This window comes from Oncorhynchus tshawytscha, linkage group LG13 (assembly GCF_018296145.1).
Source record: "Oncorhynchus tshawytscha isolate Ot180627B linkage group LG13, Otsh_v2.0, whole genome shotgun sequence".
Classification (NCBI taxonomy): Eukaryota; Metazoa; Chordata; class Actinopteri; order Salmoniformes; family Salmonidae; genus Oncorhynchus; species Oncorhynchus tshawytscha.
Genome location: NC_056441.1, coordinates 51,916,446 through 51,935,615, shown reverse-complemented (window position 1 = coordinate 51,935,615; position 19,170 = coordinate 51,916,446). Strand labels below are relative to the sequence as shown.

The following is a 19,170-nucleotide window of genomic DNA, read 5'->3' as shown; positions in this document are numbered from 1 at the left end:
TGCTGAAGCTGACAGAGATTATTCAAACATTTTCCGGGGAGTTGTGACAGAAGAGAGTGGTTTTGAAATCAGACTCAATCCATAATGTACTTGGTCCCATCACAGACTGCAGAGTTTTCCCTTGGGCACCCATGCAGCACAAATATAATCAAAGAAAACATAGGCAAAAACCGAAGGATATTTGCTACTGCGGGACAGGGGAGAAGTCGTACATTCTCTATGCATTTTGTAGGTTTAGAAATACTAGTCAAATAGCATCGATTTACTTACGGTAGAGCCATGGAATCCCTGATTTCAGCTCGATTTGCATAGGAAGGTTTGATGAAGCATACTCAAGTGGATTTTATAATGCTCTGAGGCTGAAGGACTAGATATTTTTCACATGATGGAGGGATAGGAAGTAGGCAAACTGACAGGGAAATGCCTACTTTTTATTCCAGCGTCACATGGATAAAATTCCCAGTTGTTCAGCCGCAGAGCAATTTGAAATCTTTGCTTGATTTCCATGTACGGTAGTTGTAATACCTCGATGGTTTAGAGCATGGTTCTGGCAACAGCAGGGTTGTGTGTTTGATTCCCACATGGCCTAATACTGTGTCTTACTCTTTGACAGCTTTGTGAAGTGTCTGCTAAATGACCATATTTTTGGGATAGAATAGCATCATAGGCTATACACCATATGCCACATACCACCATATTCACTGTTATTTTTTTGATCCTCACTTTATGCAAGCTACAGTATTTTATCTGAGAGAACCATACAGTAATGCAGTGCTGTGAGAGTCAGATAAAGACTTCAAAGACTTGTGTCTTTAAAGGAACTGTGAGATTTGAGGAAGGATCTGACCATTCAAAGCCATTGAATATGTCTCACTATCTTTCATCCAACGTCATAACAGTAATAGTGTAACAGATGAAACGGCACACAGATTTAAAATTATAACCTAATCAGCAGTCTGAAAAGTACGCCAGCTATGCAAAAATCGGTATGATTGAAATGTGCAAATTTAACCATGTCTGATTCAATGTAAAACAAAAACAATATTTTTTTCTACTTCACAATTCTACTACTTTCCTCTAGTTCGTCAGCTATGTGTGACGCTGATGCTGGCACATTGAGATGGAGTTGATAACCGCAACGTAATTCGCCAAGAGGGGATAAATTAACGGAACAATCAAAACAAAATAAAGCAGCATATATCTTTAAACAGTTCATCTTATCGCTTCAAATAGAGGAGCCCTAGAGGGACAGCTGCATGCAGTGATCATGAATGGAGCTCAGTTAGCACTGCTGACTACCAAGTAGGGCCCCCGCCTCGCCTCTTCCAGCTAAAAGGGGCTTTCAAAGGGAACCCGGCTTCCCAGTGTCACCGCGGTAAAGTCCACAGCCAACAGAATGTTTTCTTGGTGTTTTTGATTTCACATTCATTTAAGGCTTGCTGTGATGACTCTGCAGGAAATATACACACCCATAAATGATGATCAGTTATGTTAGGTTGCGGTTGTCGTCTGCGTTACGGTTGTAGGATGCTTTAGAGGTATTGTGAGAGAATCATTCAATCGCAGTGCTATATGCTCGAGGCTGTAGCCCCATTAGACGCACTGAATCCCCTGTGTGGCTTAGATCTCGGTAGTGATCCCGGCCAACGTGGGGATGTGTGGCGAGGGGTCCGTCGTCTTTGAGCTACAATGCTGATTTTAAGGTTTCACCGCAAAACATTTGATCTCTAAAGGCTCCGGTCAAAGCTTGTTCTTTTGAAGGCTTACTGGGTTTATGGGACGGTAAGTCTACTGAACCCGGAGGATGTTTGCCTTGCAATAATCAAGTAATGTTGTACTCTAACTTAACCACTGGAACACACTGAAAATGGCTCCAAAATGCCCTCTGGGAAAGTCTTCACAGTGTCTAGCATCATACAACACCCAGTTAATGTGAAGTGGGTGTGGTTATTCCTTTTATTTGACGAGCACAGATGGCGGGAAACTTTTTTGCCCTGTTTTCCCATTAAAACTGCATAATTGATGTCACACAGCAAAGTGATTAAAGGGATACTTTGGGATTTTAGCAGTGAGGCCCTTCGTAGCATTAGCACAATTACTGGAAGTCTATGGGATATCTACTCGCATGCTGTAAATGTACTATATAGGATAGATTGGTATGTTGCCCCTCAGTGTTTGTGTGTCTCATGATATAACTCAGTAGCTGAAGCAGTGTGTCAAATGATTGATTCTCTGCGGTCTCCCACCTTCTGAGCACCGCCGCAGTCCATCTCAATCCTCGCAGACCCAAGCACAAACAACACAAAGTCTCCAAATGTACAATATACTGGCTTTTGAAACCCAATCTCCTTCTCCTAGACCCCTGGTCTGCCTGTTCATCTGCGGTTGCTATGAGACAAACACCTTGGAGCATGCCTTGAGGGTCACCCTGACCAATAATAGAGATGCATGGCTCAGCGTCTTGCTGAAGCACTATGTTTTCTCTCTTTCCTGTCCATCCCTTTATCCGAGGAAGAGAGTGGTGGTGCGTAATGGGGTGTGTAAGACAGGCCTTTGGTCCATGGCCCTAATGGATAAGCTCCAGACCAGAGCCGCCTTCGGAACAAGCGCACAAACCGGAATCGTCTATTTACCCCAAAACGTCATACCGTCAGGTAGGGAAAAAACACACTGCGGTGATATTTAACTCATTACTTGCCACAGAAAACGATAACACGAGTGCACATCCATCAAAACGTGTCAGCCAGACAGGCAGGATGTGGTGCCACGTTGCCATGATAAATGAATGTTTCATGCGACATGATTAATATCGCACAGCGATACGATTGTCATGGCAATTAAGTTATTGGCAAGTTGAGACGACAAAACATCTGCATGTGCCAGATCTTCTCAGTCCGTTTGTGTGATGGGCCCTTCTGAGAAGGAGAAAGAATCACGCTGATATATTCCTGTATCGGTCCTCTTTGTAAGGTTATTGGTGTACTACTGTACTATGTTCTACCAGGCTCCTTTCATCTTGCCTCATGTTTCACATTATACTGTAGAAGCTTGGTAATTTATATGATTAAAAACGAATGATGCTCATGTTTTAACTACTTGGTATTTACACATGCCTGTAGCCTGTCTTGTACTATCAAGACCAGAATACATTAGTGCTCTTGTACAACTCTTCAGCATTAAAGTGAAAACATACTGACAGTAAGCAGAAGCCCGATTCCCTGAATAACAGAAGGACAAGCGATCCCATTTTCTGTTTATCCTAGAGTGGAGGAAATGGCAGCCATCAAGTGTCGCCCAGACTGTCTTTACTCCATGCGTAGTGAACCGCCCTGGGTCTTGCTCCTATTCTCTTCTCCCTCAGCCCAATCCCTTAGACGGCAGGGCATCAGATCTCATTGACTGGGACCTCCCTTGGCCCCTGGGGCATTGCAGGCCGTTCCACTCCACAGCCGACAGCCTAATCCATCTCCATTGTGGGGAGGCAGAGGAGTCAGAGAATTGTGTCTGAGCAGAGCAGAGTGGACACTCATCCTGTAAATAAGCTCTGGGATGTGGACTGTATCCAGTGTCCACACCAAGATTCCCCAGAGAGCTGATGGCTGCTTGGCATTTCAAGCTCTCTACCTTGGAGAATTCTGCCCATATACTGTAACGATGTTTCCCGCTACAGCTGACAGGGCTGTGGTTTTAGTAAACATGATATAAGAGAGATCAGCCCTCATTTTTTGGACAGACTGTTTACCTTTAGATGATGGCAGATGGTGTTGTCTCACAACAACTTAGCCTGAGTGAGATGGGGAGAGTGTGAGTGTGAGAGAGACATTTAACAGCATCCGTGTTATTTTGTAATTTACCTGCATTTCCTCTTATCAAGTTGAAAGTGGCCTGACCGCCATTAATTCAACAACGGAGCAGCGTGCTCCTTGTTAGTCTTTATTTGCATGTACTGTATTCCCAGCGAAACGGCAATTTACAGTTGCTAATGGCTGTTGGCATGTCTTTAAAAGGACAGTTTTTTTCTGTTGTCTGGCAGTACAGTTAATTCCTTTTTAATTATGAGGAGCCAGCAGGTAAGCGTTTTTCAGAGCATCCATCATGCTGCCCTTTTTCATCCATTACGGTATATACGGTGTGGTGGCCTAAATGTCTCACACAGTGATTTGACCTTGAGAGTAACCGCACCAGTGCATACTGCACCTCTATTCAAAAGATCAAATGTGTTGCAGAAAACAAAACAACAACAACAACAACAAAAAAAGTCTTCCAGCGTGGCCTCCGTGGCTTTACTTTCGTTCGGTATTCATCATAGCGTTAGCCCCGTAATCCAAGGTACAGCTGGGAAATGTGTTGGTGAAATGAGATGCATATGGGCAGCTGCTCTGTGTCTGTTGACGCGGCTGATGGCCACTTCGTCGCACGAGAGAAGCCATACAATAACCTCATGCTTCTCCATTCCAATACCATTCCCTGGTTTTATTAAATTCACAGCACAGACAGGAAACAAAAGGCCTATTTAATGGCCTATGACAAATCCCATGCAGATCCTGGTGTATTAAGTTGTAAAGCTGAAAACTGTAACAGCGGAAATGCTATCATCATTACAGATGGAGCGTGTGTGTTTAAGGTACATCGGCATGAACAAGGAATCACCACGATAAAAATATTAAAGTACCGTTTCACGGATATGCTTCATACGAGAAAGAGAGAGGATATCTATATATCTCGGCCATAGTCGGTTCATAGCACTTCATATCTGTTCCGCTACCTCAGAAAATTATCTATTTGTAATAAGACCAGCAATCTTCATTTAAAGAAAAAACAGTATCTGCCATACCTGGAAGCAGGGTAGATATGAGACACTGTGTGTTTCTGTGTTTGCACGTGTGTGTTTTTTTTAGAGAGCATATAACAAAAATGTGTTCGTAAGTGTGTGGGTGGATGACTGTGTGCTTTTGCTACAATTGTATATGCATTGCCAGTTGGCGTCTTCTATATGGATACATTTCTGTTTTCACTCATATTGGAGATGTATGTAGCTATTTAAAAGACTGGCTTTTAGAGAATCCACAGAAGGTAGACCCACTGTGATAAACCCCTTATTAAACTGTGCAGCCAACTAACTTGGTCCAGGGATTGCATGTTGAGTTAAATGATTTGCTAAGCTATAATTACACAAACCTACTATTTGTCCTTATCTCTTCATTGGGCGTATTAGCACGATACGTGTATAATTCCCTAACATCTTAAAGAAGTTCCTATGAGGAGGAAAATAAGATACAAGCTGTTAAGAAAATTGGCTCTCTTGAAACATCACCTCAACCATATGCCTCTGCTAAACATTTAATTTGAGGTATTGCGCATTCATTTAAATGCATTCACATACATTTACTGGCTTTAATCACCTGAATGTACTTCGAACACTGCTGTTTTGCATCCTGATCATGGCTGATAGAGATATTTAATCTCAGTTTGACCACTGTGATAGCTAAACACATAGATATACATCTTGATTCACCTAGTGAATTCCCCACCTGGTGTCTCACATCCTGACCAGTGCCTCTCTCCTTTGCCTTGCAGTTTCCCAGAAAGCCAGAGGGAGGATGGACCGGCTGATCTTCTCCTTGTTGATGCTGGCCGTCTCCACCAGGGGGCAGCTGTGCCCCAAGCGCTGCATGTGCCAGAACCTATCCCCCTCACTGGCCATCCTCTGCGCTAAGACGGGCCTACTCTTCGTGCCCACCGTCATCGACCGGCGCACCGTGGAGCTGCGGCTCACTGAGAACTATATCACAGCCATAAGGAGGCGGGACTTTGCCAACATGACTAGTTTGATCCATCTGACATTGTCCCGCAACACCATAAGCCAGATCATGCCTTATACCTTCGAGGACCTCAAGCGGCTGCGAGCGCTGCACCTGGACAGCAACCGGCTGAGTGTGATCAGAGATGACCACTTTCGGGGGCTCACCAACCTTAGGCACCTGATCTTGGCCAACAACCAGCTGCACAATATCTCTCCACACGCCTTTGACGACTTCACAGGAACCCTGGAAGACCTGGACCTGTCCTACAACAACCTGGTGGACATCCCCTGGGAGACGATAGGCCGTCTAACCAACGTCAACACCCTTAACATGGACCATAACCTTATAGAGCACGTGCCCCAAGGGATCTTCACCAACCTGCACAAGCTGGCGCGTCTGGACATGACGTCCAATAAGCTTAAGAAGATCCCACCGGATCCACTTTTTCTGCGCATCCCTGTCTACGCGAAAGCCAAAGGATCTCCTCAGTCGTCATTGGTGATGAGCTTTGGTGGAAACCCGCTCCACTGTAACTGTGAGCTGCTGTGGCTGAGGAGGCTGACCAGAGAAGACGACCTGGAGACCTGCGCCTCTCCTCCAGACCTCACAGCCAAGTACTTCTGGACCATCCCCGAGGAGGAGTTCATCTGTGAACCTCCGGTCATGACCAGGAAGTCTGCCAAGACCTTCACCATGGAGGGCCAGCCTACCAGTCTGAAGTGCAAGGCCAACGGAGACCCAGACCCAGAGATTCACTGGATTTCCCCCGAGGGCCGTCTGATCTCCAACACGTCACGGACTGTCACCTTCAGCAACGGCAGCCTGGACATCAACATCACCTCCCTGAAGGACTCTGGAACCTTCACCTGCATTGCCTCCAACGCGGCGGGGGAGTCCACGGGCCAGGTGGAGCTGGTGGTCAACCTCCTCCCCCACCTGGCCAACAGCACCAACCGGCTACGGGAGCCCGACCCTGGTCCTTCAGACATCCTCACATCGGCCAAGTCCACCTCAACCACGGGCAACGACACACGGAGGAACCAGGAGGGAAGGGTGCTGATGGCGGAGCTGACAGCTAGCTCAGTGCTGATCAAATGGCCATATCAGAACCACGTTCCTGGGATCAGGATGTACCAGGTCCAGTACAACAGTTCCCTGGATGACACGCTCATCTACAGGTGAGGAGGGATAGGGATGTAAACATGGGTGATTGGGAAATAGTTCAAAGTTATTAACTCAATCTAACCTAGAGACTGTTTTTTTTTTATTAATGACCTACTCAAGGTTTTATGATTAAATACCATTTTGACTCGCAGATGTACAATTACAAAATGTCTATCAGTAGCAATCATAAGAACACCAGAAACATTTCATCTTGTACAAATATAAGTCATTATAATGAGATGATAATTAGGTGGTAATTACTCATCGTTATTTGCAAGAGATAAACAAGGACACTTTTTCATTTGCTCTGAGAAAATGTTTCCTCTCTTCTCTTGTTATTTATTTTTTCTCTCTTTTGTTCTTGTTCCAAGGTAATACTTTTTTGTTTTGATGCTTCTGTCATTGCATACGTCAGGTCCAACATCAATTTATATCAATTTGTAGAGTTTGTATCGCTCTGATAGATGCTGATGGATCGTTTTGTTCCGCTCATTAATTATTTTGGTCCTCAAAAAGTATTGGTTTTCATTCAAGTCTCCTCACGTCTTCTTACAGGGCCTGGCCCAGGGCTGTAATGCAGGCAACTTTCTTTTTTTCTTCTCTGATCAATGACAGCAGTCACCAAGGGAGAAAATTGATTTAGGATCTCATTTAGGGGCGTCCACGCCGAGATTCTTGGTGGCAACTCTTAGTGACCGAAGATAGGCAGGCCTGTCCCACTGTGGAAAATGCACAGCCACAGTGAGAGTAAGAGAGAACTTTTCCATCTTTGTTTCAAGGGAAACGTATTCCCCAAGCGGTGTCTGTTACCACGGGGAGTTGGAGGGATGATTTTGAATGCTGAACACGTAGAGGAGCAATGTGCACAGAGAGGCACAGTTTGGATTGTGGATAGTTTTAGAGCAGGTACACAGTTTATAGACTGATGCTTCTGTGCTCTGATGCACTCTGTCTCAGCGGATAGTGTGGGGTGCCTAAACGAATGAACACGGCAGCTAATTAACGGAGTGGACAGGAGAGATGTTACTGTAGGTGAATTTATCTAGTACTAAGGACTTAAACCTGGCTCCCTGATTCTTGTTCCTCATTGACTAGTTGACTGATTTGTTTATTTGGGATGGGCAAGCAGTGAGCACACACACACACACACACAGTTATGTAAACCTAGCATATTACAGTATGTATCTTTCACTTGTCTACACACCCACTGAAGGGTATGAGCACATAGTACACTCAAAGGCATTCAATACACTAATACAAACACACACCCACACAAACAAAGCAAGTACAGTACATTTCTTAAACAACTCATCATAAAAAAAACATATTTCTTTGTTTTAGATGAATCAGAGGTTTTGTTCGACTCTAGGGCAGCAAAGCTTGCTTAAATTCAGCCTCTGTCTTCCATATTGATTTGGAAGAAGAGAGGAATGTGCATAAGGGACATGTTTCAGGGGCGAGGAGCTCAAGCTAGCAACAACACCCCGAAGCTGTAATTTATAGACATTTTTCAAAAGCTGTGCAGAGGAATGGCGTAACAGCCACTGCCAGGTCCCAGTACACAACACGCCGCAGCCCCAAAATTATTACGAGCGAATCAGTATAATGCCCACAGGAACTAGGTCGACCAAACGAATGGTCCAGCCTGCCAGCTCGCTACGCATTAGGGCTATGGAAATGTCTGCCGGTACCCTTCTGCTGATTTGGCCCTTTGCAAATTAGCTGCTATGTTCACTTTGCTCTGTTCCAGCTCCTACTCAAAATGTGTCCTTGATCATTTTAGCCATTTCTATAAAAAAAAAAAAACATGTCATTTCAGCTTGATAGTCCTTCCCTTCATGTCCGTGGATCTGAAATGACTTGACAAATGCATTTCATACAGTGTAAATCAATGCCCTCTTTATCACATCAACAGCCAGGAAAAAAAATAGACTATTAAAAGGAAGCCATCTGACAGTATTGGGACATGGCCCTAACCATTCCTCTGATGTAGGAATTGATTGATAGTTTATATCAGAAGCACCCGGGGCCGGCTGTGAGGACCATTGGGTTCCACTGTATATTTGCTGGCACAGTCACTTGGGCGGTACCCATCGATGGCATTGCTAGTGTATCCATGCGGGGTGTCACCAGGGAACAATGGGACCCAGCTGGACTTATGCAGTAGTCACTCTTCCTCAACTCCCCTTAACGCCTCAGTCCCTCTCTGGGGTGGGGCCCCGGTGAATAGAGGCCCCGCCACAATAGAATGGCACCGTCACACACACGCACACTCCTTTCATGCCCTGCTTTCTAAATCACCTCGGCATGAGGTTCTATTAGGGATGGGCGGAAGAGCACTGGAGGGGGGAGAAAGGAAGAAGTGAGGAGAGAAAGAATGAGGGAACAGAGATTTTGTCGCTGTGATATCACGACTATCAGCTGAACCATATTACTAAGGGATGGACGTTTGTTCGGTCGTTTGAAATCGAGGAGCAGGCTCAGAATGTGTAAGTGCTTATACTACATCTTCTACAGCTATATAGTATTCACAGTTGAATAGACTGCTAATCCACTTGTGTGCAAATGGACTCATGTGAGAGGGAGGAAGGAAGGCATTTACTGTTTGCTCACTCATACCATTGGTTATTTGAATACTTTGTGATGACCAATGAGCTCACCGATCTACTCGCTTAACAGACTTGGGTCTGTTTACACTTCAGTGATTATTAGTATACATGCCACATTCCTTCACCTATTTATTTGGAGCCTTTGTTGGCTCTTCTGAGCTGGCATGGGTTTTTTGGGAGAGACAAAGCCATCGCATTGGGCACACACTGGTTCAATCATCGTTGTTTCCACGTCATTTCAATGAAATGGCCAACATGGAATAGATGTTGAATTGACGTCTTTGCCCAGCGGGATCATTGGTATGCAACAATTTGCCCGCTTGATGTGTACCCGCTATATCTCTCAGACAGTCCTTATAAGGACTATATATAGTTCGAAACAAATGAAATGAACAAATGAAACACTGAACATTAGGGATTCTTCTGAACAAAGGCTTGGCAAAGTATGATGCGTGGAGCAAAACGGAGCATTGCGTAGGTGAATCCCCCAAATTATGGTTTTGACAAGACTCGGTTGTCAACAAGTTCATCCTATTTTCAAACGTGACGGCTAGTTTCCTTTTGGTGCTGTACTTGAAGGCCCCCCTGCATAGAGGGCGCAATGAGATGTTCACAGCATTGCCTTGTGAGAAATCAAAATAGAATCAAACAGAAGAGCATGACATTGCTGTACACAGCTTCTCCTGAGCAATGGGTTATACCATCAACGTAGTTGTCTCGCTGTGCATGATGGTGCAGCATATCGCCTGTACAGAGATGGCTAGATAGACAAAAGGCTAAATATGTAGGTTTTGGCTGAGGGAACAAGCCGGCTGAGGGAACAAGCCAGTCTGCCTTGTTCTTTTGTTAACCGCTCGTTACTATGCGGTCCTCTGTGTTGGAACTAACCACCAAACTTTAAGGCCAAAAGGATGACTCATCCAGTCCACATAGTATGCGAGATCGGATCTCGCATGTAGATCTCAAATAGGGAATCGAGAAAGACAATGTTGTTGCCTGTCTTTTGATGGCCTATTTCAACAGAATTGCAACATAATGTTTTGTTGTTATCAGATGCCCACAACTGTAACATAAGCAATAAGGCAAACGCGCCTTGTATAAATCGACTGTCGAAGATTGAGTCAAAACACAAAAATCTCTATTATTAATCATCTCTAAAATGGTTGGTTTTAAGGCTTGCCAATACAAATGGAACCAGGCGTAGAGTTGAGAAGGTTGGTGTGTGGGACAGATGGTTATCCCAACCTGTTCTTCCTCATCTACCTGCCCACTTCAACGCTTTCTTCAAAGTTATATGCCGTGATGGCATTTTAAGTTATGTACAGCAGGAAAAAGGTGGGGATTCTGATAGGCTGCCATCACGTGTGATATCTCATTTGTATGCATACAGAGTGCTGAAGCTTTCAACTGGTGTTTGTGATATCGCACATGATATGCTCAGCTGCACATTACCATGTGGACTACACTTATACTCAGAGACACAGGCGTACAAGTGTGCAGACTCTCTCACTCACTCACTCACTCACAGCTCTACTAACTACCATGCAACGTCTGACTCTAAATCTCTAAGCTTAGCCTTTTTCTTTTAAGTGTTCCTTCTTCTTCGTTGCTCCCATTTTCTATGACTGGCCTCTTAGAATCCGGTGATGTTCCCCCTTTTCCAGGTTTATCCATCTTAGTGGATTCTCCTCACGTATGCCTCTGTTGGAAAGGGCAGCAAGGGGCCGATTGGCTTTATCCCCTACCAGAAGCACCAGACATGAACCCATCTGGTTGTCTCATCTCCGCCCCCCAAAAATCTCAGTTCCCTAAATGTATTCATGCATGCTACTCCGGCATGCATATCAATCAAATCAACTTACTTACTTGACTATCATTATGCTGGAAAATAAATAGTAGACACCTCTCTGAAAATATATTATAGCAAGTTAGACGACTAGACTGCTGAGGATCAAGTGTTTAAAATCATCAGGAAATGAGCTGGAAATATGGACTGATTCCCTTGAATTCTGATGTGGTTGATAGGGGATTATTTTCAATTTGAAGCCAGACCTTTATCTCATGTGATAATGTGAACTTGGCCAAGACCATGCATGAAGACAAGGAGGTACAGCATGTCATTAGGCTCCATGTAGTCGTTCTGGAAGCTGCACTCCATCAGAGGTGATTGGCAGATGGTTAATGTGTGAACCCGGGGATATAGCATGGAGAAGAGACTAGCCTAGATAGATAGTCTTCCCCTCCAGGCTAGTGACTCCCCCCCCCATTGTGAATGATTGATGGGATGACAGGACGTCTCCTTGCTGGAAGGCTGCAGGGTATGTCCTATATGGCCGGATGACCCATAACCCTAAAACCACACACTGGTATTCTTGTTTCAGCTCTGGTATGATCCTGAACTTAAGTTTATAGAAGGAATGTTGTGTCATTCTTAGGGCTGCAAAGGGAGGATATATTTATGGAAACATTTGAGGTTTACCAGTAAACTACCAGTATTTTTGTATCTTTCAAAGATTTTATGTAATATATCACAAGACATCTAGCGGGCCTTTTTGGGTACGTAAGATTATTACATCTCTGGACATCTGTGCATTCTTATCCCATGTAAAATATGTAAAATCATGAAATAAAAAAAAATGTAATGAAAACGCTCTAAAATATGATCAAAAAATATAAACCATGAACTTTGCGAATACCGTTGGGGTTTAATATGAGGGTTTCAGCATAAAATATTATTTATTACAAGCTTATTTATTTATTTTACTTTGTCAATATGTATCTGTTGTCAATATGTATTTGTTGCCAATGTTTTGGCATCAACCTGATGGCAGTTTGTCAATAGTTGGGCGATTTGCAGGGGGAATTAAAAATAATGCCATTGTTGATTAGATGCTTTTTTAAAACCCTCCTGTTGTGTTTGTTTCATGTTAATTCATTCTGTGTTTCCGGTCCAAATTGACCTCCCCATTATAGCTGATTTATAAATCCATAATAGTATATATATTATCACCTAATGTTGTGTTAGCTCTTTTTATCAACTTAAGTTCTTGTGAACATTACTAGTTTTGAACTTCTATTTGCTATTTATGGCCTGTAAGGCCTCATTGACCTGAGGTCATACAACTCGTTTTTGAGTTTAAAAAAAAGCATAAGGTATGGAATATTTTGACTATAACAAATACTCAGATGAAACTGTCAGTTTCCTGGCCTCTCTCCTCCTCACCGGTGATATGATCAAGAGCCTCACATATATTATATCGTTTTGTCATTGTGCTGCCACAGAATGAATTTTGAGCAAGGCCTCAAAAAAGCTTTATAAACCAGGGCTGTGAGAAAAGTTCTATATATTATTGAAACAATGTTGCGATTGTTTGTGAGAATGCCAACAGGTGTGGTTCCCATGGGGGAAAGATTCTATTGGGGAAGGTTCCCATGGGGGTTGCCATGGACGCCAAGAAGGTGTGTGTGTGTGTGTGTGTGTGTGTGTGTGTGTGTGTGTGTGTGTGTGTGTGTGTGTGTGTGTGTGTGTGTGTGTGTGTGTGTGTGTGCTCAAACACACATGCATGTGGGGGTCTGGGAGAGGAAGTCTCCATCTGATTAATGGGCATGTGCCTGAACTCAATTTTATACACTAATTGTAGTCTCACCCATTCATTTCTAATGACCAGTCATTTTTGACCAGGAACACCACAGGTGTACAAAAGCTAAATAAATCACCCATAATGTAATGAAAATCATCTAAATGTATTTTATGTGTTCAGATGCCCTGTGTGGACAAAGTCATGGAACCTTATGACAATCAGATTACAGAGAGCAAACTTCGGTCCAATTCGACCGGAACACAACAGGAGGGTTAAATAAATGAGGCTATTTCCTTTTGAACCATATGGTCTATCTACTAGAAACTCATGGACAATTATGGACACAAAGTTATAGAACTAAAAATTGCCAAAATTACTGAAGATATCGGGTAACTTTGGTAAATTACTGGTAGCTTTGTAACCCTAGTCATGGTATGTTTTGTCGATCAATGGGAGAATGTGTAAGCAGTGTGTTTCTCCCTAACCCTTCTACTGAGGCTGAGTCTTTGCCAGTTGTTAGTTCACTTACGGCTCATGCCTTCCTTATTTACTTTGTAATTCTCTACTAATATGTGTGTACACACAAATGGCATTACGCACTTAGCTAATCATTAGGCCATTGTCCTCTAATTCAATGATTCACTTAGTATTAACTAATTGGATTACACCCCCTAACATCAACTGGGCATTCACGCAAGTACCAAATACCTGCTTCAATGACTGCCAATTATACTCAACCCATGAAAAATAATGGATGTTATCAAGCGCTACAGTTCAAAAGAGTCACTTCGCTCTAGCTAGTTACATGGGCGCGAGTGAGGCCCTTTTTGTACTGCACAGTCACCACAGTACTTTTTTCCATTCTCTCCTCCTCTGGTCCAAATCTAGCTGTGCTCAGCAAAAGGCCCGGTCACCTCCCCAGACCCATACTGATGTGCTGGTCCTTGGCATCTTGCTCAGAGTTTTCATCACCCTCCCCAAGCCCCAGGTCATTTTTTTATTATCGGCGTCGACACGCCCCTCCCCCCCATTTCCTCCATCCCCGAGTGTGTTTAGATTAATTAAACAGACAGACATGCAACAGCCGTAGCGATAACAAGGGAGGGAGGCGCTGGCCCAGTTAGTGATTTTAATCACCGACAACAGGTCACTCTTTTTATAAAGGAGTGAAGGCAGCAGAATGTGACAGAGATGCTGTTGAGTTACCTATTGATGGATATCATAACGGAGGTGACTACGTCATTGAATGAGGAGGATGGATCGAGTCGATGCACCGGAAATGATGGGTAAAGGCCAATGCGTTTGTCATTACTGTGTGGTAATAGGAACACTGTTCCATGTCTTCATGAACAGTCCATCATCTGAACACATATCAAATTCACACACATGCACAAACGCACGCATGCACACACACACACACACACACACACAGTCACATGCTTTCTCTCTCTCTTCTTGCTCCCTCTCACAACCCCCACACACACACACACAGACAGAACCCATCCAATTATCCTCCATGGGATTTTCAAACAATGTACTTTGTATCATAGATTAATACTATTAACAAATTAGAATCTCTATTTGATGCACCATGAACAACAGCATCCAATAGACATTCTAATTTGCTTGGAAGAACTGCAACTCATTTGGCTATTTACATCAAACTAAGCATGACATTAATTTGGTTAGCAGGAATGTTATGAGAAGCAGTAGTAAAGTATGCTCCTGCTCTTTTAAGTGCAAATCCATCACAGAAACAGTTTGATTGGAATACTAATTTCTTTGGAAACACTCAAGCCTGCACTGTGAAGTAAAACACCCCCGAAAAAACGTTAACTGACTTTGTCTACTTGTCTTCTCCCAAAACATGTCTCACAATGATTTTAGGAAGTTTTCCAAGCATATTTAATTCCTGAAGAACTCAATTATAGTAAGGCAATGTAAGCCAATGACCGCTGATAGTAGATCAATTCCTATAGGCTCTTGGGGTGTTTCCGGGTGCTCTGGGGTGCCTCTTCTCAAAGCCTGAGCCCCTTAGTGATAGTGGGTAACTGGGATTTATCTGAAATGCATTAAGGTGTTCTGACCCCCCCCCCCTTCTTCAACTCAAAGCCATTTCAAGTTATCGGGCAGATTTGAGATAGCCATATTTATCCTCCATTTATCAAATCTATTGATCCGCAACACGTCCACAGAGAGACGTATACTGTCATTGTGTTCTACGTGTCCGAGCGGCTCCTACTGTAGGTTTTGCTTTTCATTGCGGGTTGAATCTGACGTTTTACAGTTATGTCTCAACGTATTTTATGTTTGGAAACAATGAGAGAGAAATGGTCTCCATCTTGGGGCTCTGCTAAAAATGTATGGGCAGTTTGAGATGGCTGGAAATCATAAGACTCTGAGTGGTGGCAGGAGTGTGTACCATGGGTTGAGGGCAGCCTAGCAGGGAGTCTCTCTGCCATGTGTTAACTGATGGGCCACTTATATAGCCTAAGCCAGATGGCCATCAGTGTAAGTGGGCTGAACTAGCCCTGTCTGCCACCTGAGGACCCGACAGAGGGAAGCAGGTGCTCTGGACAATTGTGTGTGTGGGTGTGAGGGGATGGGTGTGTGTGTGTTCCTGTGAGAGTGTGTATGTGTATGGGGCACACAACAAAGACCTTCTGTGACTCACTCTCTCACACACACACACACACACACACCAAACATTGGGGAAGAGTAGAACTGTATTAACTGCCAGAACTACTAGACCCAGTGTGACTCAGGTGCTGCAAAGACCAGGTCCTGACTTCAACCAAGGGTGGTCACATGGCCCCTGTCATGTTTCCAGTTAGATGTTTCTGTTGCTTCTTGCCCCCTAGTGGTCAGATATTTTCCTTCCTATAATTGACTCATGTCATGTGACAAGGTTAGAGGCCTTTTGGAGGGGGTGTGATGACACGATGGCATAATGGTGGTACTAAATTCAGAGGTTTGTCACTTGACTACATACCTTCGTCTCCTGTATGCAATCCAAGTTATCTTACCTTTAGGTCTTCTTGTTCTCCTGAGAATCTTGAGGCTCTTGAAATGGAGTTGGTCGGCAGTGGTGAGCGCTTTGAGGAAGAATTGGGCCTACCTGCGGCGACAGTCGTAGTGGAGACTTCTAATGTTTGCCCTGAGAATCCTACCAGAGATTATTTTGGACCGGTTGGAGTGAGAGTTTTGGAACGAGTGCATTCCTCCTTTTAAGCCGACCCATATGTTGTGTCAAGCTGGGTAAAGGACAAACTGGGAATGGTTACATCTGTGAAAGTGTCGGGAAATGGAATTGTTTCGATTATTATTATTAATTTTTTAGTATCTACCGCTTAGAGAAAGCGGGCACTTTGAGTCACGCTGCTCGGGGCTCAAGCTGTGGCGTGATTTGCTCTACAGGGCAAAGCACCGCTCAAAGAAGTAATCCGTGGGGTAGCATTGAGTGTTGAGGTGGATCAAATTAAATGGATTATTCCTAGTGTTTGTGAGCCCGCCATTTGGTGAGACGTAGACCCAATGGCAAGAAGGCATGGTCAGAGGGTTGGGATGGAGAAACTACTGTGTGCCACTGCCAACTGTGGGGGAGAACAAAATGTGCAATCCGCACTCCAACCTGTGGAAGGCAGCAATACGCAACACAGCGTTTATTCTGCCAGAAAGCCAAAGGAAGAAGAAGTAGAACACAAGGTTAGAGGTCATTCAAGTACAAGATGGTGCAAGAATATGCACATTGATTGATTGACATGGTAATGGACCAATAGTATTAGAGAAAAGGTGAAAAAATGTACCCCTCTGACACGGTACGGTACTTCGTGACGTCTCACGATGTAACTTACGGCATAATGTAACTCATTGTGTGCCGTACAGCCTCTTTCCACCAGGGGTAGCACTTCTCTCGGAGTTTAAAAACAAGAAATGATCAATGGTTAGTGTAAAGTTAATTACTCATTAGTTCATCAATATCAATCGATAGTAAATATTTTGCATCATCACTGCGAGTCATCATGACTCTCAAAAGTCGCGACAGCCGCAGTTTACTTGTGAAGATAACATTAGCGCCACCCTAAAAACTCTATTCAAATTTGACACAAACCTTCAAATTGGTATGTAATGACACATTATATAAGCTCTTTATGGTGTTTTATAAACATATTAGAGGTGATACGTTTGACAAGTCAGGTGAAAAAAAATTCCTCACAGAACATATCTCCCCCTTTCGCTATCACTCAGTAGCTCAGAAGGCCATGGAGCTCCATTACCTTCTTCAGTCATGGGCAGCATGAAGGTCTCGTCATTGATTTTGCTTGATTGTGCTTTACAGTGGTATTCATATTAACAGTTAAACTGGAAGTATTACATGTTTGGGGCGCTAAAATAAGGTCATATGTACAGAACACTGCGATGTGTGGAAGTTTGCTAGTTATCACTAGGTCATTGGACGAAGGCCTTTTCTGTGGGCGGGGGGGGGTTTAAATCTCGGTCAGAACGTTAACATGCGTCACTTGCGGTACGGTTTTGGAAGTATAAGGACCTTATCTTTCATATCAGCGAGAAATAATTTTAAAAGAAAAGAAAAAGGTTAAATGAATACACAACTTAGTTAATTAAATTAGTTAATGTTCTCACACGGCCATGTCTCCATGTTACAGCGCTTGTTTGCGGAAGACAGAGGGACCACCTGTGCTAATTAGCTGTCTAGCGGGCTCCGAACACTTGTGTGCAATGGAAGAAGGCCGTCAGAAACGTGTTGTCACTGAAAAATTCTGCTGGCTTCAACTGTGATGAGAAGCCGTTTAAAACAGTGTTGAGCATGCGCATATTTTGCACTTGTGAAATGATTTTGATGTAACATGAAAGTAAAGGGCTTTATGTTTCTAGAACCGCATCGCAATTGAGAATCGATTCGCGTTTAGATGGAGTTTTAGCTGCCAGAGCCAGTCTATCTCTGAAAATAAGGAGTAACGGTAGGCTCCTTAAAGAGTACATCTCAGCTGTTAGACTCCATATACTGCATTGTATGATGGCTCTTTCTTTTGCGTCGTGACTTTGGAGTTTGAATTATGTATTGCTCTGTATTTACACGAAGTTCTTAATTCTCACTCATATTTGATGGAGTATTTTTAGTTTCCTCCTGAATCATTAAAGTGGACTGCGATAATCTTGACTCCAGTATTAGGATAAGGCATTTCAGTCATACCATACTGTAACGTGAAGAGGACAGAACAGACACAAGTTCTGCCCATAGCAATTACTGTACACCATGCCAACTATTCAAGGTTAAAGCTAGACATTCCCCCAGCCTGCTCACTGTGCCCTCAGGGGGCTCCTGGTACATTTTATTTTTCATATGGTTTGGTAATATCCGGAGGTTTTTACGTTTCTGGAGTTGTGTTTCATCCTGTCTCTCTGGCATAATGTGTAGACATGTACCATGTTCACCATCTATGTCACTGTTAATTGACGATACCACTTTAGACCTATCTGTCAGACGGCGACGTATTTGGCTGGCGGGATAAACAGCGGCCAAGAAGAGGATAGCCTCGCGTTGGCAGGCTCCTCATTCTTTAAAACAGACAGCAGTGGCTGCTATCATTCCTGGACATTGTAAACACGGAAATGTCTGTCGCACGTACGCATGGGCCGAGTGAAAGAAACAGTACTGCTCTTTCATCAGCGTATGACTGTAAAAATATGTTGTGAACTATTGTGAACTACTAGTCCTGTGGATGGGGGGTGGTAACTGTGTGGTTCCATCTCGTCACCTCTTTGTCCACGTGTACCAGTTTTGTGTACCTTACTAAAAAACAATACAAACATTTGATCACAGAAAGAACAGACACACGAGTGGTGTATGCAATGTTAACCGCATAGCAAGCAGAAAATGAGTACACGGAGATTAGCCGTAAAGTGATGTTAGTTATATATTAAGAGAATATTTGCGATGCTTTAATGGCGCTGTGCATCACCTAATTCGGGGTCTGATGTGTTTGCACA

At 43.6% G+C, this 19,170-nt stretch overlaps 1 protein-coding gene across 3 annotated transcripts in view; it reads left to right on the top strand.

Annotated features, from left to right (window-relative positions):
* Window positions 1-19,170, top strand: part of zgc:172282 (leucine-rich repeat and fibronectin type III domain-containing protein 1-like protein) — a 109,048-nt gene that overhangs the window by 55,890 nt on the left and 33,988 nt on the right. For all 3 annotated transcript variants that reach the window (XM_024442144.2, XM_024442143.2, XM_024442142.2), the window contains exon 3: window positions 5,578-6,982. In XM_024442144.2, coding sequence (XP_024297912.1) covers window positions 5,601-6,982 — 1,382 coding nt within the window. In that variant the 5' untranslated portion in view covers window positions 5,578-5,600. The remainder of the gene's footprint in view (window positions 1-5,577; window positions 6,983-19,170) is intronic.